This window comes from Pristiophorus japonicus, chromosome 11 (assembly GCF_044704955.1).
Source record: "Pristiophorus japonicus isolate sPriJap1 chromosome 11, sPriJap1.hap1, whole genome shotgun sequence".
NCBI lineage: Eukaryota > Metazoa > Chordata > Chondrichthyes > Pristiophoridae > Pristiophorus > Pristiophorus japonicus.
In genome coordinates this window covers 79,567,132-79,593,161 of record NC_091987.1, presented here as the reverse complement: position 1 = coordinate 79,593,161, position 26,030 = coordinate 79,567,132, and the positions used below count along the sequence as shown (strand labels likewise).

The 26,030-nt window shown below is 44.8% G+C and overlaps 1 protein-coding gene across 3 annotated transcripts in view; it reads right to left on the bottom strand.

The window, feature by feature from the left end:
* LOC139275777 (ATPase MORC2-like) overlaps positions 1–26,030 on the bottom strand; it is a 70,961-nt gene that overhangs the window by 8,420 nt on the left and 36,511 nt on the right. The window contains exons 5-10 of one of the 3 annotated variants that reach the window (XM_070892977.1): positions 19,649–19,771; positions 17,324–17,369; positions 12,513–12,642; positions 7,345–7,479; positions 6,580–6,673; positions 5,493–5,679 (exon numbers count right to left, since the gene is read on the bottom strand). In XM_070892977.1, coding sequence (XP_070749078.1) covers positions 5,494–5,679; positions 6,580–6,673; positions 7,345–7,479; positions 12,513–12,642; positions 17,324–17,369; positions 19,649–19,771 — 714 coding nt within the window. In that variant the 3' untranslated portion in view covers position 5,493. The remainder of the gene's footprint in view (positions 1–5,492; positions 5,680–6,579; positions 6,674–7,344; positions 7,480–12,512; positions 12,643–17,323; positions 17,370–19,648; positions 19,772–26,030) is intronic. The other 2 variants (XM_070892979.1, XM_070892978.1) reach the window with 2 other exon arrangements.

The window sequence follows — 26,030 nt, the reverse complement described above, 5'->3', positions numbered from 1 at the left end:
GCCAACTTTCAATGACTGATATACCATGACGCCTAGCTCTCGTTGCACCTCCCCTTTTCCTAATCTGCTGCCATTCAGATAATATTCTGCCTTCATGTTTTTGCATTTATCCACATAATACTGCATCTGCCATGCATTTGCCCACTCACCAAACCTGTCCAAGTCACCCTTCAGCCTCTTAGCTACCTCCTCACAGCTCACACCACCACCCAGTTTAGTGTCATCTGCAAACTTGGAGATATTACACTCAATTCCTTCATCTAAATCATTGCTGTATATTGTAAATAGCTGGGACCAGCACTGAGCCCTGCGGCACCCCACTAGTCACTGCCTGCCATTCTGAGAAGGACCTATTTATCCCAACTCTCTGCTTCCTGTCTGCCAACCAGTTCTCTATTCACATCAATACATTACCCCCAATACCATGTGCTGTAGTTTTGCACACTAATCTCTTGTGTGGGATCTTGTCAAAAGCCTTTTGAAAGTCCAAATACACCACATCCCCTGGTTCTCCCTTGTCCACTCTACTAGTTACATCCTCAAAAAATTCTAGAAGATTTGTCAAGCATGATTTCCCTTTCATAAATCCATGCTGACTTGGACCGATCCCGTCACTGCTTTCCAAATGCGCTGCTATTTCATCTTTAATAACTGATTCCAACATTTTCCCCACTACTGATGTCAGGCTAACCGGTCTATAATTCCCCATTTTCCCTCTCCCTCCTTTTTTAAAAAGTGGTGTTACATTAGCAAGAACTGATCCAGAGTCGATAGACTGTAGAAAATGATCACCAATGCATCACTATTTCTAGTGCCACTTCCTTAAGTACTCTGGGATGCAGACTATCAGGCCCTGGGGATTTATCGGCCTTCAATCCCATCAATTTCCCTTGCACAATTTCCTGACTAATAAGGATTTCCTTCAGTTCCTCCTTCTCGCTAGATCCTCGGTCCCCGAGTATTTCCGGAAGGTGATGTGTCTTCCTTTGTGAAGACAGAACTGAAGTATTTGTTCAATTGGTCTGCCATTTCTTTGTTCCCCATTATAAATTCACCTGATTCTGACTGCAAGGGACCTATGTTTATCTTCACTAATCTTTTTCTCTTCACATATCTATAGAAGCATTTGCAGTCAGTTTTTATGTTCCCAGCAAGCTTCCTCTCATATTCTGTTTTCCCCCTCCTAATTAAACCCTTTGTTCTATTCTGCTGAATTCTAAATTTCTCCCAGTCCTCAGGTTTGCTGCTTTTTCTGGCCAATTTATATGCCTCTTCCTTGGATTTAACACTATCTCTAATTTCCCTCGTTAGCCACGGTTGAGCCACCTTCCCCATTTTAATTTTACTCCAGACAGGGATGTAAATTTGTTGAAGTTCATCCATGTGATCTTTAAATGTTTGCCATTGCCTATCCACCATCAACCCTTTAAGTATCATTTGCCAGTCTATTCTAGCCAATTCACATCTCATACAATCGAAGTTACCTTTCCTTAAGTTCAGGACCCTAGTCTCTGAATTAACTGTGTTACTCTCCATCTTAATAAAGAATTCTACTGCATTATGGTCACTCTTCCCCAAGAGGCCTCGCTCAACAAGATTGCTAATTAGTCCTTTCTCATTACACATCACCCAGTCTAAGATGGCCAGCCCTCTAGTTGGTTTCTCGACATATTGGTCTTGAAAACCATCCCTAATACACTCCATGAAATCCTCCTCCACTCTATTGCTACCAGTTTGGTTAGCCCAATCTATATGTAGATTAAAGTCGCCCATGATAACTGCTGTACCTTTATTGCACGCATCCCTAATTTCTTGTTTGATGCTGTCCCCAACCTCACTATTACTGTTTGGTGGTCTGTACACAACTCCCACTAGAGTTTTCTGCCTTTTGGTATTCCGCAGCTCCACCCATACAGATTTCATATCATCCAAACTAATGTCCTTCCTTACTATTGCGTTAATTTCCTCTTTAACCAGCAAGGCTACCCCACCTCCTTTTCCTTTCTGTCTATCCTTCCTGAATGTTGCATGCCCCTGTTATGTGCATGTTAAGCAACGGAAGTAGTATGCTTTCAACAGAGCTAAGCAACGGATCAGATCAAAGCTCTGCAGTCCTGCCACATCCAGTCATGAATGGTGGTGGACCATTAAACAATTAATGGGAGGAGGTGGCAACATGAATATACCCATCCTTAATGTTGGCGGAGCCCACGTGCAAGTGCAAAAGACAAGGCTGAAGTGTTTGCAACCATCTTCAGCCAGAAGTACCGAGTGGATGATCCATATCGGCCTCATCCTGATATCTCCACCATCACAGAAACCAGTCTTCGGCCAATTCGATTCACTCCAGGTGATATCAGGACGCGGCTGAGCGCACTGGATACAGCAAAGTCTATGGGCTCTGACAACATCCCAGCTGTTGTGCTGAAGACTTGTGCTCCAGAACTAACCACACCTCTAGCCAAGCTGTTCCAGTACAGTTACAACACTGGCATCTACCAATGTGGAAAGCTGCCCAGGTATGTCCTGTACACAAAAGGCAAGACAAATCCAATCTGGCCAATTACCGCCCCATCAGTCTACTCTCAATCATCAGCAAAGTGATTGAAGGTGTCATCAACAGTGCTATCAAGAGGCACAACTTGCTCACAAATGCTCAGTTTAGGTTTGGCCAGAACCATTCAGCTCCAGACCTCATTACAGCCTTGGTCCAAACATGGACAAAAGAGCTGAATTCCAGAGGTGATGTGAGAGTGACTGCCCTCGACATCAAGGCAGCATTTGACTGAGAGTGGCATCAAGGAGCCCGAGTAAAACTGAAGTCAATGGGAATCAGGGGAAAACTCTCCATTAGCTGGAGTCATATCTAGCACAAAGGGAGATGGTTGTGGTTGTTGGAGGTCGATCATTCCAGTCCCAGGACTTCACTGCAAGAGTTCCTCAGGGCAGTGTCCTAGGCCCAACCATCTTCAGCTGCTTCATCAATGACCTTCCCTCCATCATAAGGTCAGAAGTGGGGAAAGTTCGATGATGATTGCACAGTGTTCAGTTCCATTCACAACTCCTCAGAAAATGAAGTATTCCATGCCTGCATGCAGCAAGATCTGGATGACTTTCTGGCTTGGGCTGATAAGTGGCAGGTTACATGCCAGGCAATGACTATCTCCAATAAGCGAGAGTCTAACCATGTCCCTTTGATATTCAACGGCATTACCATCACAAATGTCACACCAACATCCTGGGGGTTACCATTGACCAGAAAATTTAATTGGACCAGCCACATAAACACTGTGGCAACAAGAGTGGGTCAGAGGCTGGTATTCTGTGGCAAGTAACTCACCTCCTGATGCCCCAAAACCTTTCCACTATCTACAAGGCACAAGACAAAAGTGTGATGAAATACTCTCCACTTGCCTGGATGAGTACAGCTCCAACAACACTCAAGAAGTTCGACACCATCCAGGTCAAAGCAGCCCGCTTGACTGGCACCCTATCCACCACCTTGGCAGATGCAGTATAATGTTGGAAAGTGTGAGGTCATGCACTTTGGCAGAAAAAAAATCAAAGAGCAAGTTATTATTTAAATGGAGAAAGATTGCAAAGTGCCGCAGTACAGCGGGACCTGGGGGTACTTGTGCATGAAACACAAAAGGATAGTATGCAGGTACAGCAAGTGATCAGGAAGGCCAATGGGATCTTGGCCTTTATTGCAAAGGCGATGGAGTATAAAAGCAGGGAAGTCTTACTACAGCTATATAAGGTATTGGTGAGGTTACACCTGGAATACTGCGTGCAATTTTGGTTTCCATATTTACGAAAGGATATACTTGCTTTGGAGGCAGTTCAGAGAAGGTTCACTAGGTTGATTCCGGGGATGAGGGGGTTGACCTATGAGGAAAGGTTGAGTAGGTTGGGCCTCTATCATTGGAATTCAGAAGAATGAGAGGTGATCTTATTGAAACGTATAAAATTATGAGGGGGCTTGACAAGGTGGATGCAGAGGAGATGTTTCCACTGATGGGGGAGACTAGAATTAGAGGGCACGATCTTAGAATAAGGGGCCACCCATTTAAAACAGTGATGAGGAGAAATTTCTTCTCTGAGGGTTGCAAATCTGTGGAATTCGCTGCCTCAGAGAGCTGTGGAAGCTGGGACATTGTATAAATTTAAGACAGAAATCGACAGTTTCTTTAACGATAAGGGGATAAGGGGTTATGGGAAGTGGGCGGGGAAATGGAGCCGAGTCCATGATCAGATCAGCCATGATCTTATTGAATGGCGGAGCAGGCTAGAGGGGCCGTATGGCCTACTCCTGTTCCTATTTCTTATGTTCTTAAACATTCCCTCTCTCCATCACCGGCATACCTTGGCTGCATTGTGTACCATCGACAAGATGCACTGCAGCAACTCACCACGGCTTCTTCGACAACACGTCCCAAACCCGCAACCTCTACCACCTAGAAGGACAAGGGCAGCAGGCGCATGGCAGCACCATCACCTACAAGTTCCCCTCCAAGTTACACACCAACCTGACTTGGAAATATATTGCCTTTCCTTCATCATCGCTGGATCAAAATCCTGGAACTCCCTCCCCAACAGCACTGTGGGAGTACCTTCACCACAAGAACTGCAGCGGTTCAAGGTGGCAGCTCACCACCATTTTCTCAGGGGCAGTTAGGGATGGGCAATAAATGCTGGCCTTACCAGCGACGTCCACATCCCGGAACAAATTTTTTTTAAAGTTGTGATTTGCATGTCGGTGATCTTCGTGTTAATTTAAAGGTTCAGCCTCCTATGAATGAATTTGTGCTGCTGTTGCATGGCTGGGTTGGCAGTAGTACTCCAACCAATAGTCCAGGTACCCTTGCAATCTGCCTTGGAAGAAATTAATAAGAGGGCAGCACCATTGTGCCACGTAGTAGATGCAAGAGCATGGAAAACCACCCTTCCTTTCTCTCCATCCCGCCTTCGTTCAGCTGCCGAGGTCCTAAAGTTTCCTCCCTAAACCTTTCTGCCTCTCTACCTCTCTTTCCTCCTTTAAGACACTCATTAAAGCGAAATCTTTGACCAAGCATCTGCCTTAATATCTTCTTATGTGGCTCAGTGTCAAATTTTGTTTGATAAAGCTCCTGTGAAGTGCCTTGGGATGTTTTTATCATATTAAAGGTGCTATATAAATGCAAGTTGTTGTTGCAGTAATGTGGTTTGTGGTTTAACTGTAAGGCTTCTTATTTCATTCTGCCATGGAGCAGTTCTACAGTCAGGGGGTAGAAGAATTCCAACTTTCTGGTAGGAAAACAGTTGTTAGTTGCTCAGGAGAGGGTCAAGCAAGTGGCTTCAGCAGTTGTCAAGAAGGTTTTAGGTTGTTTCCCCTCATTTGCCTCCAAGTAAACTATATTTTTTTAAAAAGGCTGGGGGGGTGGGGGTCGGCAGTAGCATAGTTACTACTAATTTGAAAACTGTTAAATAGAAGTACACCACGGTTTACATACATTATGACTCTTGTTCAATAATTGCAGTGATCTTTTGATAGAGTTTCAATTTCTCTCTCGATTTTTTCAGCTTTGTTTCAGCCTGCTGTATTTCCTGTTCCATTTCCTGAGCTCTTGTAATCAAATTTTCACATGATGATTGGCATTGTTCCCTTAAACTTTTCTCATAATGGATAAAGTAGTGATCCTACATAAAAATAAGTGCACAATGATTAGCTAAATAAGAAGGAAACAATTTTAAGTTTGTAAATTTTAAAATTGATAAACTTAAGAATGCAAGGTCTACAACACTACTAGGGGAAGGGGGAGGTCAGGATCAAAGAAATTAGGAAGGGAAATTCGTGTTCTGAAAGGACAGCCTCCAATTACTATCTGTTTGGAGATATCCACTCACCGTTCAATTCTGAGGCTTTGTGAGAAATATGCCTATCAAACAAACAAAGTGGCTACCATTCTATTTTAATGATAAAAACTAAATGGAACAGAGCCACCACACATCCCTAACATGACCACTGACTTAAGAGGGGCAGAGCCAGGGACAATTCAGTGGGATGTGGTCGGTAGAAGTATGCCTTGTCAGACCAGGTGCATTTTGGCGACAGGGGTTGAAGTGAGGCCCACCTGGGCTTCAACCTGGACCCCTGAGGAAAAGCCAATTGAAAAAAAATATATTTCTCAATTTAGCCCACTTGTCAAGATGGCAGCTGAAAGCACCACAAAGTTGTTTCTGAAGAAGAAACTTGGCTTACCCTCCCACCCAAGACTGATACTCTCCACTGGACTTTCCAGCACTCCTAATATGATGAATGCACTGGATGAACCCCTGAGTGGTGTGGGGTCTGTTAATGGTAGGCTAATTAGGCAATCTCCCTTGACCCCAGAAAGATCTCCATGGCAGGCACTATCTCAGGTTAATTGCTAGGCTCATTGGTTCCCGGATTTGCTGGGCTGCAGCCTTTTTTATTCTGCACAAAAAGGGGTAGAGAAGCTAACATTTTACAATTATACAGTAAAGGTTAACAATGATTATGGTAAGATCTCTTTCACTGTAATATGTTATACTGCAAATGGCTAACAGTACACTTACCAAGGGGAAAGTAACAAGTTCTTCTGCTCTCATACAATTAAGTTTCTCCTTTGGTATATGGTAGTTTGGTGGTATAAAATGACTCAAGAGATTCCTTGACATCAATCAAAAAAAAATCCTTTGTTAGTTATATCATCCTACACCGATGCTTTATTTAAAATGCAACATTAGGGGTCACAGTCTCAAGATAAGGGGTCAGCCATTTACGACTGAGATGAGGAGAAATGTCTTCACTCAGAGGGTTACGAATCTTTGAAATTCTCTACCAGAGAGCTATGGATGCCTAGTCATTAAGTATATTCAGGACTCAGATCGATAGATTTTTGGGCACTAAGGGAATCAAGAGATATGGGGATAGGGCAGGAAAGTGGATTTGATGTAGAAAATCAGGCATGATCTGAATGAATGACGGAGCAGGCTCGAGGGGCCATATGGCCTACTCCTGCTCCTATTTTGTTATGTTCTTCATTCAAACATAGCACAGTTTAATGCTTTTCAACATAATATAAAAGTGCTATCAGTTGTATAGTGTGATTTTCAAAGTTTAAATTTCTAAGTTCTGAATTATGGTATAGTTTTTTTTGGCGACACTAGAGATATAAAACTCACTGATACTTGAAATGTTTTTTTCTGTTAAAGATGCTATATATATGCAAGTTTTTGATGCAGATGAAATATAATAGTAATCATGTCACATCTTCAAATTTCATCTATGACAGGCAACTTGAGCAATTTAAAATATTGGAACATTAAAAGAAAACCTACCGAAAGCAGATTACTATTCCTTCTACTGTTTCATTATTGATATCAGGCTTTGTAATATCCAAGTGTTCTGCAATACTGCAAGGAGCTGAGAGTGAACTACCAGCAGTGGTGTCCTGCACATTTTCATTCTGAAATCTGCGTAATAAAATTATCAATGCGACGCCAGCAAAATGGTGTGATTTGAATCTTCTTCAATAAGTATTCATTTATCTGATTATTCATGGTTTCATATTTCTCCATTTGCCGTATTATATTTTACAAGAAAACGGACTAAAAATAATTCAACCACCATTTTATGATGATGACAGTGCACAACATAGAATTTTAGAATGATTATAGCACAGAAGGATGCCTTTTGGCCCATCGAGCCCGTACTGGCTCTCTGCAAGAGCTGTTCAGCTAGTCCCACTTCCCTGCAAATATTTTTCCTTCAGGTACTTATCTGATTCCCTTTTGAAACCACGATTGAATCTGCCTCTACCGCCCTTTCAGGCAGTGCATTCCAGATCCTAACCACTCACTACGTAAAAATGTTTTGCCTCATGTCGTCTTTGGTTCCTTTGCCAAGCACCTTCAATCTGTGTCCTCTGGTTCTCGACCCTTCTGCCAATGGGAACAGTTTCTCTCTATCTACTCTGTCCAGATCCCTCATGATTTTGAATACCTCTATCAAATCTCCTCTCAACCTTCTCTGCTCTAAGGAGAACAACCCCAGCTTCTCAAGTCTACCCATGTAACTGAAGTCCATCATCCCTGGTACCATTCTTGTAAATCTTTTCTGCACCCTCTCCAAGGCCTTCACATCCTTCCGAAAGTGCGGTGCCCAGAATTGGACACAATACTCCAGTTGAGGATGAACTTTTATAAAGGTTCATCATAACTTCCTTGCCTCTATTTATGAAGCCCAGGATCCCCTTTGCTTTTTTAACTGCTTTCTCAACCTGTCCTGCCACCTTCAATGATTTGTGCACATATACTCCCAGGTGTCTCCCTTTAAACATAGAAACATAGAAAATAGGTGCAGGAGTAGGCCATTCGGCCCTTCTAGCCTGCACCGCCATTCAATGAGTTCATGGCTGAACATGCAACTTCAGTACCCCATTTCCTGCTTTCTCACCATACCCCTTGATCCCCCTAGTAGTAAGGACTTCATCTAACTCCTTTTTGAATAGATTTAGTGAATTGGCCTCAACAACTTTCTGTGGTAGAGAATTCCACAGGTTCACCACTCTCTGGGTGAAGAAATTCCTCCTCATCTCGGTCCTAAATGGCTTACCCCTTATCCTTAGACTGTGTCCCCTGGTTCTGGACTTCCCCAACATTGGGAACATTCTTCTTGCATCTAACCTGTCTAACCCCGTCAGAATTTTAAACATTTCTATGAGGTCCCCTCTCATTCTTCTGAACTCCAGTGAATACAAGCCCAGTTGATCCAGTCTTTCTTGATAGGTCAGTCCCGCCATCCCGGGAATCAGTTTGGTGAACCTTCGCTGCACTCCCTCAATAGCAAGAATGTCCTTTCTCAGGTTAGGAGACCAAAACTGTACACAATACTCCAGGTGTGGCCTCACCAAGGCCCTGTACAACTGTAGCAACACCTCCCTGTCCCTGTACTCAAATCCCCTCGCTATGAAGGCCAACATGCCATTTGCTTTCTTAACAGCCTGCTGTACCTGCATGCCAACCTTCAATGACTGATGTACCATGACACCCAGGTCTCTTTGCACCTCCCCTTTTCCTAATCTGTCACCATTCAGATAATAGTCTGTCTCTCTGTTTTTACCACCAAAGTGGATAACCTCACATTTATCCACATTATACTTCATCTGCCATGCATTTGCCCACTCACCGAACCTATCCAAGTCGCTCTGCAGCCTCATAGCATCCTCCTCGCAGCTCACACTGCCACCCAACTTAGTGTCATCCGCAAATTTGGAGATACTACATTTAATCCCCTCGTCTAAATCATTAATGTACAGTGTAAACAGCTGGGGCCCCAGCACAGAACCTTGCGGTACCCCACTAGTCACTGCCTGCCATTCTGAAAAGTCCCCATTTACTCCTACTCTTTGCTTCCTATTTGACAACCAGTTCTCAATCCATGTCAGCACACTACCCCCAATCCCATGTGCTTTAACTTTGCACATTAATCTCTTGTGTGGGACCTTGTCGAAAGCCTTCTGAAAGTCCAAATATACCACGTCAACTGGTTCTCCCTTGTCCACTCTACTGGAAACATCCTCAAAAAATTCCAGAAGATTTGTCAAGCATGATTTCCCTTTCACAAATCCATGCTGACTTGGACCTATCATATCACCTCTTTCCAAATGCACTGCTATGACATCCTTAATAATTGATTCCATCATTTTACCCACTACCGATGTCAGGCTGACCGGTCTATAATTCCCTGTTATCTCTCTCCCTCCTTTTTTAAAAAGTGGGGTTACATTGGCTACCCTCCACTCCATAGGAACTGATCCAGAGTCAATGGAATGTTAGAAAATGACTGTCAATGCATCCACTATTTCCAAGGCCACCTCCTTAAGTACTCTGGGATGCAGTCCATCAGCCCTGGGGATTTATCGGCCTTCAATCCCATCAATTTCACCAACACAATTTCCCGACTAATAAGGATTTCCCTCAGTTCCTCCTCCTTACTAGACCCTCTGACCCCTTTTATATCCGGAAGGTTGTTTGTGTCCTCCTTAGTGAATACTGAACCAAAGTACTTGTTCAATTGGTCTGCCATTTCTTTGTTCCCCGTTATGACTTCCCCTGATTCTGACTGCAGGGGACCTACGTTTGTCTTTACTAACCTTTTTCTCTTTACATATCTATAGAAACTTTTGCAATCCGTCTTAATGTTCCCTGCAAGCTTCTTCTCGTACTCCATTTTCCCTGCCCTAATCAAACCCTTTGTCCTCCTCTGCTGAGTTCTAAATTTCTCCCAGTCCCCGGGTTTGCTGCGATTTCTGGCCAATTTGTATGCCACTTCCTTGGCTTTAATACTATCCCTGATTTCCCTTGATAGCCATGGTTGAGCCACTTTCCCTTTTTTATTTTTACGCCAGACAGGAATGTACAATTGTTGTAGTTCATCCATGCGGTCTCTAAATGTCTGCCATTGCCCATCCACAATCAACCCCTTCAGTATCATTCGCCAATCTATCCTAGCCAATTCACGCCTCATACCTTCAAAGTTACCCTTTTTTAAGTTCTGGACCATGGTCTCTGAATTAACAGTTTCCTTCTCCATCCTAATGTAGAATTCCACCATATTATGGTCACTCTTCCCCAAGGGGCCTCGCACAACGAGATTGCTAATTAATCCTCTCTCATTACACAACACCCAGTCTAAGATGGCCTCCCCCCTAGTTGGTTCCTCGACATATTGGTCTAAAAAACCATCCCTTATGCACTCCAGGAAATCCTCCTCCACCGTATTGCTTCCAGTTTGGTTAGCCCAATCTATGTGCATATTAAAGTCACCCATTATAACTGCTGCACCTTTATTGCACGCACCCCTAATTTCATGTTTGATGCCCTCCCCAACATCACTACTACTGTTTGGAGGTCTGTACACAACTCCCACTAATGTTTTTTGCCCTTTGGTGTTCTGCAGCTCTACCCATATAGATTCCACATCATCCAAGCTAATGTCCTTCCAAACCATTGCCTCAATTTCCTCCCTAACCAGCAATGCTACCCCACCTCCCTTTCCTTTTATTCTATCTTTCCTGAATGTTGAATACCCCTGGATGTTGAGTTCCCAGCCCTGATCATCCTGGAGCCACGTCTCCATAATCCCAATCACATCATATTTGTTAACATCTATTTGCACAGTTAATTCATCCACTTTATTGCGGATACTCCTTGCATTAAGACACAAAGCCTTCAGGCTTGTTTTTTTAACACCCTTTGTCCTTTTAGAATTTTGCTGTACAATGGCCCTTTTTGTTCTTTGCCCTGGGTTTCTCTGCCCTCCACTTTTCCTCATCTCCTTTCTGTCTTTGCTTTTGCCTCCTTTTTGTTTCACTCTGTCTCCCTGCATTGGTTCCCATCCCCCTGCCATATTAGTTTAACTCCTCCCCAACAGCACTAGCAAACACTCCCCCTGGGACATTGGTTCCGGTCCTGCCCAGGTGCAGACCATCCGGTTTGTACTGGTCCCACCTCCCCCAGAACCGGTTCTAATGCCCCAGGAATTTTAATCCCTCCCTGCTGCACCACTGCTCAAGCCACGTATTCATCTGCGCTATCCTGCGATTCCTACTCTGACTATCACGTGGCACTGGTAGCAATCCCGAGATTACTACTTTTGAGGTCCTACTTTTTAAATTAGCTCCTAGCTCCTTAAATTCGTTTTGTAGGACCTCATCCCTTTTTTTACCTATGTCGTTGGTACCAATGTGCACCACGATAACTGGCTGATCTCCCTCCCTTTTTAGAATGTCCTGCACCCGCTCCGAGACATCCTTGACCCTTGCACCAGGGAGGCAACATACCATCCTGGAGTCTCGGTTGCGGCCGCAGAAACGCCTATCTATTCCCCTTACAATTGAATCCCCCCTATCACTATCGCTCTCCCACTCTTTTTCCTGCCCTCCTGACTTGTACCCTTTAGTTTATATTGCCTCTCCTCGTTCTTCCTACCAAAATGTATCAATTTACACTTTTCTGTGTTAAATTTAATCTACCACGTATCCACCCATTCCACCAGCTTCTTGAAGTCTATCACTATCCTCCTCACTTTTAACTATACTTCCAAGTTTTTGAGTCATCTGCAAATTTTGAAATTGTGCCCTGTACACCCCAAGTCTAAGTCATTAATATATATCAAGAAAAGCAGTGGTCCTAGTATTGACCCCTGGGGAACATATGCTCACAAACCCAGGTAAGATCATCCCAGTTTTTCCTGTGATCTTTCTCTTTGATATCACACATCCATTGAATGGGGGGGGGGGGGGGGGGGGAGGGGAGAATTAGATGTAAGGAAATACCAGTTCATTCAATTCATAGAAAATACTGAGTTCACTTTTGTACAAATAATAAACTTAAGGGTTTAAAAAAAGTAGTGGAGTGTATAGCTTCTGCTAAAAACCCAAGAACAGTAAAACCATCTCAATAGTTCCATTTAATTTCACTGAAAAACAAGACTATTAGCTCACCTTTCACTACCAAAAGTAACAATTACATTTTCCTTTACTTCCCAATGAAAACATGGTTGATATATGAATCCACCAGTATCTCCATCCTTCAAAGGTTCTTTCTTCACTAATGCTTGCATCATGTATTTGCCTGTAAATGAATGAGTTAATAGTGATTAATCACAATATGCAGGAGTTGGAAAAAAGTACTACAGCAGTCCCAAGTAGTGCAACAGGACCCACTGCGAATACAGATCAGAATTCTGCATTATTGACACCAACTAATATCTGCAATTAGTTCTAGTACACCTGCAGAATGCTCTTGACACAGCATGGAACAGTAGTCAGTCATAAACCAGTATAAAACAATCATTCCATCATAGGTGGTCCCTCGAAATCGAAGAAGACTTACTTCCACTCTAAAAGTGAGTTCTCAGGTGACTGAACAGTCCAATACGGAAATTACAGTCTCTGTCACAGGTGGGACAGACAGTTGTTGAAGGAAAGGGCGAGTGGGGAGTCTAGTTTGCTGCACGCTCCTTCCGCGGCCTGCGCTTCTTTTCTGCATGGTCTCGACGACAAGACTTCAGGTGCTCAGCGCCCTTCCGGATGCTCTTCCTCCACTTAGGGCGGTCTTTGGCCAGGGATTCCCAGGTGTCAGTGGGGATGTTGCACTTTATCAAGGAGGCTTTGAGGGTGTCCTTGAAATGTTTCCTCTGCCCACCTGGGGATCGCTTGCCGTGTAGTAGTTCCGAGTAGAGCGCTTGCTTTGGGAGTCTTTCGTTGGGCATGCGGACAATGTGTCCCGTCCAATGGAGCTGGTCGAGTGTGGTCAGTGCTTCGATGCTGGGGATGTTGGCCTGATCGAGAACACTGATATTGGTGCATCTATCCTCCCAGGGGATTTGTAGGATCTTGCGGAGACAACGTTGGTGGTATTTCTCCAGCGATTTGAGGTGTCTACTGTATATGGTTCACGTCTCTGAGCCATATAGGAGGGCAGGTATCACTACAGCCCTGTAGCTTGGTGCCAGATTTGAGGTCCAGGTCTTCGAACAATCTCTTCCTCAGACGGCCGAAGGCTGCGCTGGCACACTGGAGGCGGTGTTGGACCTTGTCGTCGATATCTGCCCTTGCTGATAGTAGGCTCCCGAGTAATGGAAAGTGGTCCATGTTGTCCAAGGCCGCGCTGTAGATGTTAATGATGGGGGTGCAGTGCTGTGTGACGGGGTCAGGTTGGTGGAGGACCTTTGTTTTATGGATGGTTAGTGTAAAGCCCATGCTTTCCTACACCTCAGTGAAGGTGTTGATGATGGCTTGGAGTTCAGCCTCTGAATGTGCGCAGACGCAAGTGTCATTCATGTACTGTAGTTCGATGACAGAGGGTGGGACGGTCTTGAACCTAGCCTGGAGGCGACAAAGTTTGAATAAGTTCCTACTGGTTCTATAGTTTAGTTCCACTCCAGCGGGGAGCTTGTTGAGCGTGAAATGGAGCAATGCAGCAAGGAAGATCGAGAAGAGGGTTGGCACGATGACGCAGCCTTGCTTGACCCCGATCCGGACATGGATTGGGTCTGTGGTGGATCTATTGGTCATGATCACGGCTTGCATAGCATCATGGAGTAGGCGGAGGATGGCGACAAACATTCGTCATGGGGTAGCCGAAACGGAGGAGGACGCTCCATAGTCCCTTCACAGTTAACAGTGTCAGTCATAAACCGGTAGTTCTTCAATTTCTTTGGGCTGGTCTAAATTCTGTAGGGCGTGTATTTGTTTTACACACTACCCTGATTTTTTGATCTCGAAACTTATAGGGGAAAAGGACAACACATGGCACAAAATTTAGGCTTAACCCCATGTCAGTTTTATTACACAGAAAAATTAACCAAAACTACAGAACTAGACCTGAGAGAAATCGACTAGAGACATACAATTGCTCTTCCTGGTTGTAGCTTGTAAGTTCGTGGTCTGGTCGTTGGTTCCATGGCCGGTTGGTGGTTCTTCTGGCCCTTCTCTTCAGTGCTGTTCCTTCCGTGTACGTTCTGTACTTCAGTACAACACTTCCGTTACCCTGCTGATGGGGACGTGTACCCTTCTTCTACGTCCGTCTATTCCTTCCATCTGTTCTTCTTACATGTCCTTCTGTGTGTTGAGCTGCTTCTAGCTCGCACATTTTTATCCATGTTTTGACTGATCTCCCGCCACTGCGGTTTCTGATAAACTGTTTGTATCGATACGTTGCTTTGTGGTGATCCTGGTTGACTGACTGCAATAATGGACTCTACTGTTCCCAGTTTGCACATGGAGTCTGCGAAACTCAAAATGACTCCCCATCTTAATACCTCGTGTCCCCAGAAATGTGCATCTGTGGTGATTCCTTTGTTGTCCGGTCTTTTTGCAGACTTGGCGTCTTCAGTGGGCTTGTTTTTCCCCATCCTTGGCCAATCAAGTCCAGGGCCACATGTAACAAATCCATTGTTGTTATGCATAAAGTCAGTTTTGGTTCCTGACCACAGAGTGTCCTTAATTGGGGTGAGTCACCACCTGCCTAAGGCTGGCACCTTTTTGCTCCCATTGTCCAATTTAATTCCAAAAGCTTGTATTAATCAATTTTTAGTTCATGGTCTCTTTGTGCTTTTCTGAGGTTTAGTAACCTTACACTTTACAGGTCCTGGCCTAGATTCTTTTTTGCATAGTTTCTGACCCCAACTAGTTATGGATATTAGTAGATCTACAAAACTTACTTTGGCATCACTAGCTTTCCTTTCCACTTTCCATTCTCGGTCTCCCACTTCACAAAATCTTCTCACTCCTTCACTTCTGCATTTGTCTGGAACTCTCCTCCTTAACGCTTGTTCCTCTCTCACCCCTCCTGCTTTACTCCCATTTCTGTCTCTTTCCCTTCCTCTTTTACTTCATTTCTCCTCCACCTTCATTTGTTTGTTTCTTTCTTTACTTCAACTCTTTTTCTTCATCCTTTCCCCTGCCATTCATCTTTCTCCCTTTGCTCCCATTTCTTCCATCTCCTTCTTTGTGCCCATTCTCTCTACTTTTTTCCTTTTTACTTCTCACCTGTTTGCCTCCACAATGCTTTATGCTGTTTGTTCCATCACAATAGGAACATTGAGAGGTAGGGAAGTAAATTGGGTGGAATGCAGCAATCAAATAGTGGACCCATAAACTTTCACGGTCAGACGACACAAAATAAAATATTTCAGTATTTTATATAATATATGCAACAAACTATTTCTTCCTCACAGCAGCATGACAAAAGTACTTTAGAAAAACAGGCACGAGAATATAAGAAATAGGAGCAGGAGTAGGCCGTTTGGCCCCTTGAGCCTGCTCCGCCATTCAATAAGATCATGGCTGATCTGATCATGGATTCAGCTCCACTTCCCTGCCCGCTCCCCATAACCCTTTACTCCCTTATCGCTCAAAAATCTGTCTATCTCCACCTTAAATATATTCAATGACCCAGCCTCCAGAGTTATCTGGGGCAGAGAATTCCATAGATTTACAACCCTCAGAGAAGAAATTTCACCTCATCTCAGTTTTAAATGGGCAGCCCCTTATTCTAAGACTATGTCCCCTAGTTTTAGTTTCCCCTATGAGTGGAAATATTCTCTCTGCATCCACCTTGTCGAGCCCCTCATTATCTTATAAGTTTCAATAAGATCACCTCTCATTCTTCTGAACTCCAATGTGTATATGCCCAACCTATTCAACCTATCCTCATAAGTCAACCCCCTCATCTCTGGAATCAACGTAGTGAACCTTCTCTGAACAGCCTCAAATGCAAATATATCCTTCCTTAAATACAGAGACCAAAACTATATGCAATAGTCTAGATGTGGCCTCACCAAAACTCTGTACAGTGTAGCAGAACTTCTCTGCTTTTATACTCTATCCCCCTTGCAATAAAGGCCAACATTCCATTTGCCTTCCTGATTACTTGCTGTACCTGCATACTCACTTTTTGTGTTTCAAGGACCCCCAGGTCCCTCTGTACTGCAGCACTTTGCAATTTTTCTCCATTTAAATTATAATTTGCTTTTCTATTATTTCTGCCAAAGTGGATAACCTCACATTTTCCCACATTACATTCCATGTGCCACATGGTGTTCAAGCCTGCCTTTCCTTACACTGAAAAATAAAACTCAACAGCCAAAAGGGTGTTTGCAAATAAAAAGCCACTGAAAACCCAGTGCGCCACAACTCCTGCTTTAAAACCCCCAATATGACGGCCAATCACTCCCAAAACTCCCAAGGTTCCTGCGACCTTCCCGAAAAACTTCCAATGTGCCTGCAAATCCCCCTAAAATCTCCAAGGTGCCTGTAACCACCCCGCCAAAACCCACAGGGTATCCCACAAATCCTTTGATGAAACCCACAGGTTACCTACAACTCTTTCTTGAAATCCACACGATCCTCACAAAGGATCCTGATTGGATAGCTTCAACTGTTACAATCAGGAATTACAAACTAGGCAATTTGTGCACTTTCTAGGATCAAACTCAGAATTATTCAGCAGGTAAGAAGGGAGGCAGAAGTCAAAATTACTAGATTGTGCCATGATTTAGTCATTCCCTTGAAATTCCTCCTTTATGGGATACCACCACTGGTGCTTATCAGAACACAGATTTGTTATTCAGCAAAACCCACCTGCAGTAAGGCTACTCTTGAATATCTGTCGTTCTAGTTTAAGAAAAGTGATATTACACAAATTGAGTAACCTTCTAAGAGTCAACCATATTTGTTATGCAAATTAGGCATTCAAAAAATTAGGATGATTCATAACAGAGTAAATATATACATAATAGTTGCCTTACTTTTTGATGATGTAGGATCCTTACTGTACACGTTATTAACTGGAACCTGCAAGTAAATATAATAAATTATAAAAACAAGGTAAAACTCCTGTCACTGTTTAGTTGGTTAAGTTAAAGAAGGATTTAATAAATGTAATTTGTTTATAGATCACTCTTCCCATTGTTTTGATATCTAGTGGATCTTCTGTTGTGATGCTTCCTGTGAGCCAGACGTTTTAGAAGAATGGAGCAAAGCATTATTTCTAGAGACATTGACAACATCATTGGGGTGGTCCTGGGATCTGGCAGTACTTCAATGGTGTCTCACAGTCCAGCAGTATTTTGAGATGAACTCCTCGGGTCTGGAAGCTCTGGAAAGGGGCTCCTAGGTACACTGGAGAGGGAGTTTCTAGGAATACGAGGACAGGTCTGGGATTACTGAAAGTCAGATCCTGGGACCTAGTGACATTAGGGAGCTGGTTCTCAAGGTCTGGAACCATTGAGGAGGTATTGGATTAGGGAGCATTGGGAAGTTTGTGAACATTGAGAGGGGATCATGGGGTCAAGAAATGGTCTGGGGGAGTCTGAGCAGGGAGATCCCGAGGTCCAGCAGGACTTGGGAGAGGGTTGTGGAACAAGATGGTCGCTGGAAAGGGCCTAGAAAATTGGGACCTAAACTGTGGTTGGCCCTTTTGAACCATTCTTATTTGCCTGCCCTCAAGTATTTAAGTGTAAATTTTGTACCAGTTAAAATTATTGGGCTGTCAATTTTCCCCCCTGCTGTCTTTCACATAACAGCTGTTTCTTTTAATGTGTTGCTTTTTGTTTTTCCGTGGATTGAAAAATAGAAAATTGTAAGCTATTTATATAAATTAAGGATGCTTTTATTTGTGCTGCCAAAATGGCTGTCTTGTCTCTGATTGGTCCTCCTTGGAAGATAAGCCACACCCTGAAGTTTCACTGGAATGTGTAACTGGACTCGCCCAGCCCAATTTCTGACTGACTTTGCAAATTGTAACTCAATCTATTTTGATTTCAGAAGCCAGAGATAATCCTTACCCCAGCGCAAGTGCTGCCTCCCCCAGCCGAAGTCCCTTACCCCAGCGCAAGTGCATGACCTTACCTCCCTGCCCACCATTGATGGGTCATTGTATGTGGGTCACGGATTGTTGGGATTGAAGTGAATAGTGACAGCGTCCTGACTTCTGGATTTCATCCACTCCAATGATATCCTTGTAACACACGCGCCGAGCTTTCCGAGAAATTGGGTGTAGGTGTAAAAGGGGTTGCAAGTACATGATCTGACTTCCCTGAGTTTCCTCTCTTTCCCTCCCCCACCCCCATCTCTCTCTCTCTCTCTCTCTCTCCCCCCTCTGTGTCTCTCTCTCTCTCCCGCCGCTGCCTGCAGGCTCTCGCTGCCGCCCGCAGGATCTGAGGAACAACGTGGTCGGACTGATTGTGGGGCCCCATTTCCGGTTCCGGGCGGGAGGCATCGGGGGTGGAGTGAAGAGCACGCAGGCGCAGAAGGTCAGAAAAAGGGCAGTACAAATAGTCAATCTGATAAATTAATTACTTGCCTGAAATAAAAGGTTTCAAAATTAAATCTCCATTTTATTTCTAAGTCTTTTGGAAAAAGCACAGAAAGGCTCAAATTCTCACAGGATGAGGTGACACACTCTCCTACCTTGCACAGATTGTATTTTGAAAAATTCTGCAAACTGCACATGGACAAAAAAGCAGCGAGATGATTGCAAGCTCTCTCAATTATGGGGTAAAAATGTCCAGTTAAAGCCCAGGAGTGAGGCAGGCTGAGACCTTCCAGTACATTTTAATTATGGCATTAAAAGAAAAAGAGAGAACTGAATAGATAAATTTCGTATTGTTGTGAAGTAATTTTTGTACTTTTAAAATTTTGTTTAAACCCAACCTCCTCCACAATGCCACCCGATGGCCACGAAATGGAACTACAGAGAACGTCACTAAATGTGGATACAACTGATGTTGTAAAGCCCAAAGGACATTTGAAAAGGAAAAATGACAGAACATGGGGGGGAGAAACTGAACATTATTACACCCGTTTTTTTGGGTGGAAAATCAACATTGGAGGGACCAACTTTGGGTCGTGATCTCCCACGTCGGATCTCCCATGAAAGTGTGCCGGGTGCCAAATTGGAAGCCGGCAACTTCTGTGTCTCCAGCATGCCCGCTATAGTTTAATAGCTACTTTGAAGACGTCAGAGCAAGATATCTCCTCAACAGGGCCTGTGAATGGTGTTGGGAGATGAGGCAAGCAAATTAGACAAACGTATTTTTGAATTGTTTCATCAATGCTTCAAATATACTTACTGCAATTATTTCTTCTTTTGTCTTCTTTGCGAATTCTCTCTGCGGAATTTCAACTTTAAAGTTGTGTGTGTTGACTTGTTCTTTCTGAAGAGCTTGCAAATGTTTCTTTATCGGTTGGGAAGCCTTGGAAAAACAATTGAAATTCATTCCAAATGGATGAGTAACAATTCACATTATATAGGAATTATAGAAAACCTTGTCTCAGGTAATCTGAATGTCCTTAATATTCTTGGGGGGGTTGGGGCAAAATTTACCCTTTTTATAGCCCCATTAGTGTCTCCAGGGGGCGCTAACGGGGCGCAATGATGTTTTCGCCCGGGGGAGGGGGGCCTCCGAGGAAATTGCTGTCATCACCGTGCGTGCCGACCACTCACCATCTCACGTCGACCCCTTTTGTGCCCTGTGGAGGAAATTGCCCCGCGGGCTGAGAGGCTGGCAGACATCTGCCCCCAGGGTGCCCCTTAAAGGCCTTTAGTGCCCCGGGCCACCATCTTTATTTGGCGGCTGACTCTTGCGTCGGCCCGACAATGGCGGCCCTCACGTCAACTGGGTCACCATTGTGCAGCCCGACAGTCCTTGTTGGGTGCCGGGCTGTTGGCCCGGCCCAGTCGATTGCCTCCCTGGTGGCCCAGTGGCGGCACCAAAGTACCTGCAGAGTGCGCAGCGGCCCTCCCCTTTAATTGAAGGGGAGGGGGCAATGCAACGTGTCAGCTCTACGCAGAGCGCCCGTGAAGCACTGGCCCACTCCGCACGGTGCTGGTGTCAGCGAGAGCGTCTCTCAAAGGAAGCAGAATGCCAGAGACAGTGGTCCCTGAGGGGCACAAGGCTCAGTTTCGCGTTGGGGGCGGGATTTCCGGGCCAGAAGGTTACCGCCCCCAATTGGGGCGAAGAGCAATGTTTGATGGTGTGAGACATGAATTGGCTAGGATAGACTGGCAAATGATACTAAAATGATTCTAGAAGATTTGTCAAGCATGATTTCCTTTTCATAAATCCATGCTGACTTGGAATGATCGTGTCACTGCTTTCCACATGCGCTGCTATTTCATCTTTAATAACTGATTCCAACATTTTCCTCACCACCGATGTCAGGCTAACCGGTACAAACGGGTCCTTTTCAGAATGGCAGGCAGTGACTAGTGGGGTACCGCAAGGTTCGGTGCTGGGCCTTCAGCTACTTACAATATACATTAATGATTTGGACGAAAGAATTGAATGTAGTATCTCCAAATTTGCAAATGACACTAAGCTGGGTGGCGGTGTGAGCTGTGAGGAGGAAGCTAAGAGGCTGCAAAGTTATTTTAAAAGTTAAAAGTTGATAAAGATTCCCAATTTGTTTAAAATGTTTCTAAGAGTTGGTAAAAAGTCTAAGATGTAAATCAATAATAGCTTATAAAAGTTTCCCAATTTAAAAAGTTTCTAAAGCTTAAAATTGGGAAACTTTTATAATCTATTATTGATTTACATCTTAGACATTTTAACAACTCTTAGAAACTTTTTAAACAAATTGGGAATCTTTAATAACTTTTAACTTTTAAAATTACTTTGGAAGTCACCTTCCTAATGCCTGCCCCCCAACCAAGCCTAGGGTCATCTACCATCAATGGCGCTACTCTGCGCCGAGATTGTGGCTAACACTTCGCCGTAGGCAATTAGGCTTACAGAGCTGTGCCTGGTCTCCAGTTGTCTTGGACCCCCTTGCCACTGGACCAAGGCCTTGTTCAGCTAAGCCCGTGTGTTTGCCGGTGTGCAGCGGCCAACCCACGTTAAAAGAACTCACGCACAGGCATCTTCCACTTCGACAGTATGAAGTTCGGAACCTAGAACGTCAGGACCCTCATGGACAATCCCAACAGCAACAGACTGGAACGCCGCACCGCCATAGTTGCCCGGGAACTCAGACGTTTGGACATTGACATCACCGCCCTAAGCGAGACCCGGCAGGCAGGGGAAGGCCAGTTGAAGGAACATGGTGGAGGTTACACCTTCTTCTGGAAAGGGAAACCAGAGGCAGTCAGTCGAGGAGGCGGGAGCTCGGAGCAGCGTGAGTCCGGGGTCGGCGAGAGGCCTATAAAGGCCAGCGGGAGTCGAGCAGTTCGAGCAGTCAGTCGAGGAGGCGGGAGCTCGGAGCAGCGCGAGTCCGGGGTCGGCGAGAGGCGTACCGGTGCAGCTACAGGGAGAAGGCAAAGATACAAAGGTGACGTCACAGCCTAGGGGGTAAGTGATTGGCTGGTGATTGGTGAGTAGTTTTTCTTTTTCTTCTCATATTGGTCAGTAACTTTTAACATTGTTATTACCAGTTTAAGTGTATCTAAGGGTTAAGACATGGCAGGAGAGCTCGGTCGGGTGTTATGCTCCTCCTGTACCATGTGGGAACGCAGGGACACTTCCGGTGTCCCTGACGACTACGTGTGCGGGAAGTGTGTCCACCTCCGGCTCCTGACGGTCCGCGTTGCAGAATTGGAGCTGAGGGTGGATTTACTCTGGAGCATCCACGATGCTGAGAATGACGTGAGTAGCACGTGTAGTGAGTTGGTCTTACCGCAGGGAAAGGGTCCACAGCCAGATAGGGAATGGAAGACCAGTAGGAAGAGTAGTGCAAGGAAGGTAGTGCAGGGGTCCCCTGTGGTCATCCCCCTGCAAAACAGATACACCGCTTTGGGTACTGTTGAGGGGAATGACTCATCAGGGGAGGGCAGCAGCAGCCAAGTTCATGGCACCGTGGCTGGCTCTGCTGCACAGGAGGGCAAGAAAAAGAGTGGGAGAGCGATAGTGATAGGGGATTCAATTGTGAGGGGAATAGATAGGCGTTTCTGCGGCCGCAACCGAGACTCCAGGATGGTATGTTGCCTCCCTGGTGCAAGGGTCAAGGATGTCTCGGAGCGGGTGCAGGACATTCTGAAATGGGAGGGAGAACAGCCAGTTGTCGTGGTGCACATTGGTACCAACGACATAGGTAAAAAAAGGGATGAGGTCCTACGAAACGAATTTAAGGAGCTAGGAGCTAAATTAAAAAGTAGGACCTCAAAAGTAGTAATCTCGGGATTGCTACCAGTGCCACGTGATAGTCAGAGTAGGAATCGCAGGATAGCGCAGATGAATACGTGGCTTGAGCAGTGGTGCAGCAGGGAGGGATTCAAATTCCTGGGGCATTGGAACCGGTTCTGGGGGAGGTGGGACCAGTACAAACTGGACGGTCTGCACCTGGGCAGGACCGGAACCAATGTCCTAGGAGGAGTGTTTGCTAGTGCTGTTGGGGAGGATTTAAACTAATATGGCAGGGGGATGGGAACCAATGCAGGGAGACAGAGGGAAACAAAAAGGAGACAAAAGCAAAAGACAGAAAGGAGATGAGGAAAAGTGGAGGGCAGAGAAACCCAAGGCAAAGAACAAAAAGAGCCACTGTACAGCAAAATTCTAAAAGGACAAAGGGTGTTAATAAAACAAGCCTGAAGGCTTTGTGTCTTAATGCAAGGAGTATCCGCAATAAGGTGGATGAATTAACTGTGCAAATAGATGTTAACAGATATGATGTGATTGGGATTACGGAGACGTGGCTCCAGGATGATCAGGGCTGGGAATCAACATCCAGGGGTATTCAACATTCAGGAAGGATAGAATAAAAGGAAAAGGAGGTGGGGTAGCATTGCTGGTTAAAGAGGAGATTAATGCAATAGTTAGGAAAGACATTAGCTTGGATGATGTGGAATCTATATGGGTAGAGCTGCAGAACAGCAAAGGGCAAAAAACGTTAGTAGGAGTTGTGTACAGACCTCCAAACAGTAATAGGGATGTTGGGGAGGGCATCAAACAGGAAATTAGGGGTGCATGCAATAAAGGTGTAGCAGTTATAATGGGTGACTTTAATATGCACATAGATTGGGCTAGCCAAACTGGAAGCAATACGGTGGAGGAGGATTTCCTGGAGTGCATAAGGGATGGTTTTCTAGACCAATATGTTGAGGAACCAACTAGGATGGAAAGGCCATCTTAGACTGGGTGTTGTGTAATGAGAGAGGATTAATTAGCAATCTCATTGTGCGAGGCCCCTTGGGGAAGAGTGACCATAATATGGTGGAATTCTGCATTAGGATGGAGAATGAAACAGTAATTTCAGAGACCATGGTCCAGAACTTAAAGAAGGGTAACTTTGAAGGTATGAGGCGTGAATTGGCTAGGATAGATTGGCGAATGATACTTAGGGGGTTGACTGTGGATGGGCAATGGCAGACATTTAGAGACCGCATGGATGAATTACAACAATTGTACATTCCTGTCTGGCGTAAAAATAAAAAAGGGAAGGTGGCTCAACCGTGGCTATCTAGGGAAATCAGGGATAGTATTAAAGCCAAGGAAGTGGCATACAAATTGGCCAGAAATCGCAGCGAACCTGGGGACTGGGAGAAATTTAGAACTCAGCAGAGGAGGACAAAGGGTTTGATTAGGGCAGGGAAAATGGAGTACGAGAAGAAGCTTGCAGGGAACATTAAGGCGGATTGCAAAAGTTTCTATAGGTATGTAAAGAGAAAAAGGTTGGTGAAGACAAACGTAGGTCCCCTGCAGTCAGAATCAGGGGAAGTCATAACGGGGAACAAAGAAATGGCAGACCAATTGAACAAGTACTTTGGTTCGGTATTCACTAAGGAGGATACAAACAACCTTCCGGATATAAAAGGGGTCAGAGGGTCTAGTAAGGAGGGGGAACTGAGGGAAATCTTTATTAGTCGGGAAATTGTGTTGGGAAAATTGATGGGATTGAAGGCCGATAAATCCCCAGGGCCTGATGGACTGCATCCTAGAGTACTTAAGGAGGTGGCCTTGGAAATAGCGGATGCATTGACAGTCATTTTCCAACATTCCATTGACTCTGGATCAGTTCCTATGGAGTGGAGGGTAGCCAATGTAACCCCACTTTTTAAAAAAGGAGGGAGAGAAAACAGGGAATTATAGACCGGTCAGCCTGACCTCAGTAGTGGGTAAAATGATGGAATCAATTATTAAGGATGTCATAGCAGTGCATCTGGAAAATGGTGACATGATAGGTCCAAGTCAGCATGGATTTGTGAAAGGGAAATCATGCTTGACAAATCTTCTGGAATTTTTTGAGGATGTTTCCAGTAAAGTGGACAAAGGAGAACCAGTTGATGTGGTATATTTGGACTTTCAGAAGGCTTTCGACAAGGTCCCACACAAGAGATTAATGTGCAAAGTTAAAGCACATGGGATTGGGGGTAGTGTGCTGACGTGGATTGAGAACTGGTTGTCAGACAGGAAGCAAAGAGTAGGAGTAAACGGGTACTTTTCAGAATGGCAGGCAGTGACTAGTGGAGTGCCGCAAGGTTCTGTGCTGGGGCCCCAGCTGTTTACATTGTACATTAATGATTTAGACGAGGGGATTAAATGCAGTATCTCCAAATTTGCGGATGATACTAAGTTGGGTGGCAGTGTGAGCTGCGAGGAGGATGCTATTCGGCTGCAGAGTGACTTGGATAAGTTAGGTGAGTGGGCAAATGCATGGCAGATGAAGTATAATGTGGATAAATGTGAGGTTATCCACTTTGGTGGTAAAAACAGAGAGACAGACTATTATCTGAATGGTGACAGATTAGGAAAAGAGAAGGTGCAACGAGACCTGGGTGTCATGGTACATCAGTCATTGAAGGTTAGCATGCAGGTACAGCAGGCGGTTAAGAAAGCAAATGGCATGTTGGCCTTCATAGCGAGGGGATTTGAATACAGGGGCAGGGAGGTGTTGCTACAGTTGTACAGGGCCTTGGTGAGGCCACACCTGGAGTATTGTGTACAGTTTTGGTCTCCTAACTTGAGGAAGGACATTCTTGCTATTGAGGGAGTGCAGCGAAGGTTCACCAGACTGATTCCCGGGATGGCGGAACTGACATATCAAGAAAGATTGGATCAACTGGGCTTGTATTCACTGGAGTTCAGAAGAATGAGAGGGGACCTCATAGAAAAGTTTAAAATTCTGACGGGTTTAGACGGGTTAGATGCAGGAAGAATGTTCCCAATGTTGGGGAAGTCCAGAACCAGGGGTCACAGTCTGAGGATAAGGGGTAAGCCATTTAGGACCGAGATGAGGAGAAACTTCTTCACCCAGAGAGTGGTGAACCTGTGGAATTCTCTACCACAGAAAGTAGTTGAGGCCAATTCACTAAATATATTCAAAAGGGAGTTAGATGAAGTCCTTACTACTCGGGGGATCAAGGGTTATGGCGAGAAAGCAGGAAGGGGGTACTGAAGTTTCATGTTCAGCCATGAACTCATTGAATGGCGGTGCAGGCTAGAAGGGCTGAATGGCCTGCTCCTGCACCTATTTTCTATGTTTCTATGTTTCTATGAATGCTGCCTTCATGGAGTCGGCTTT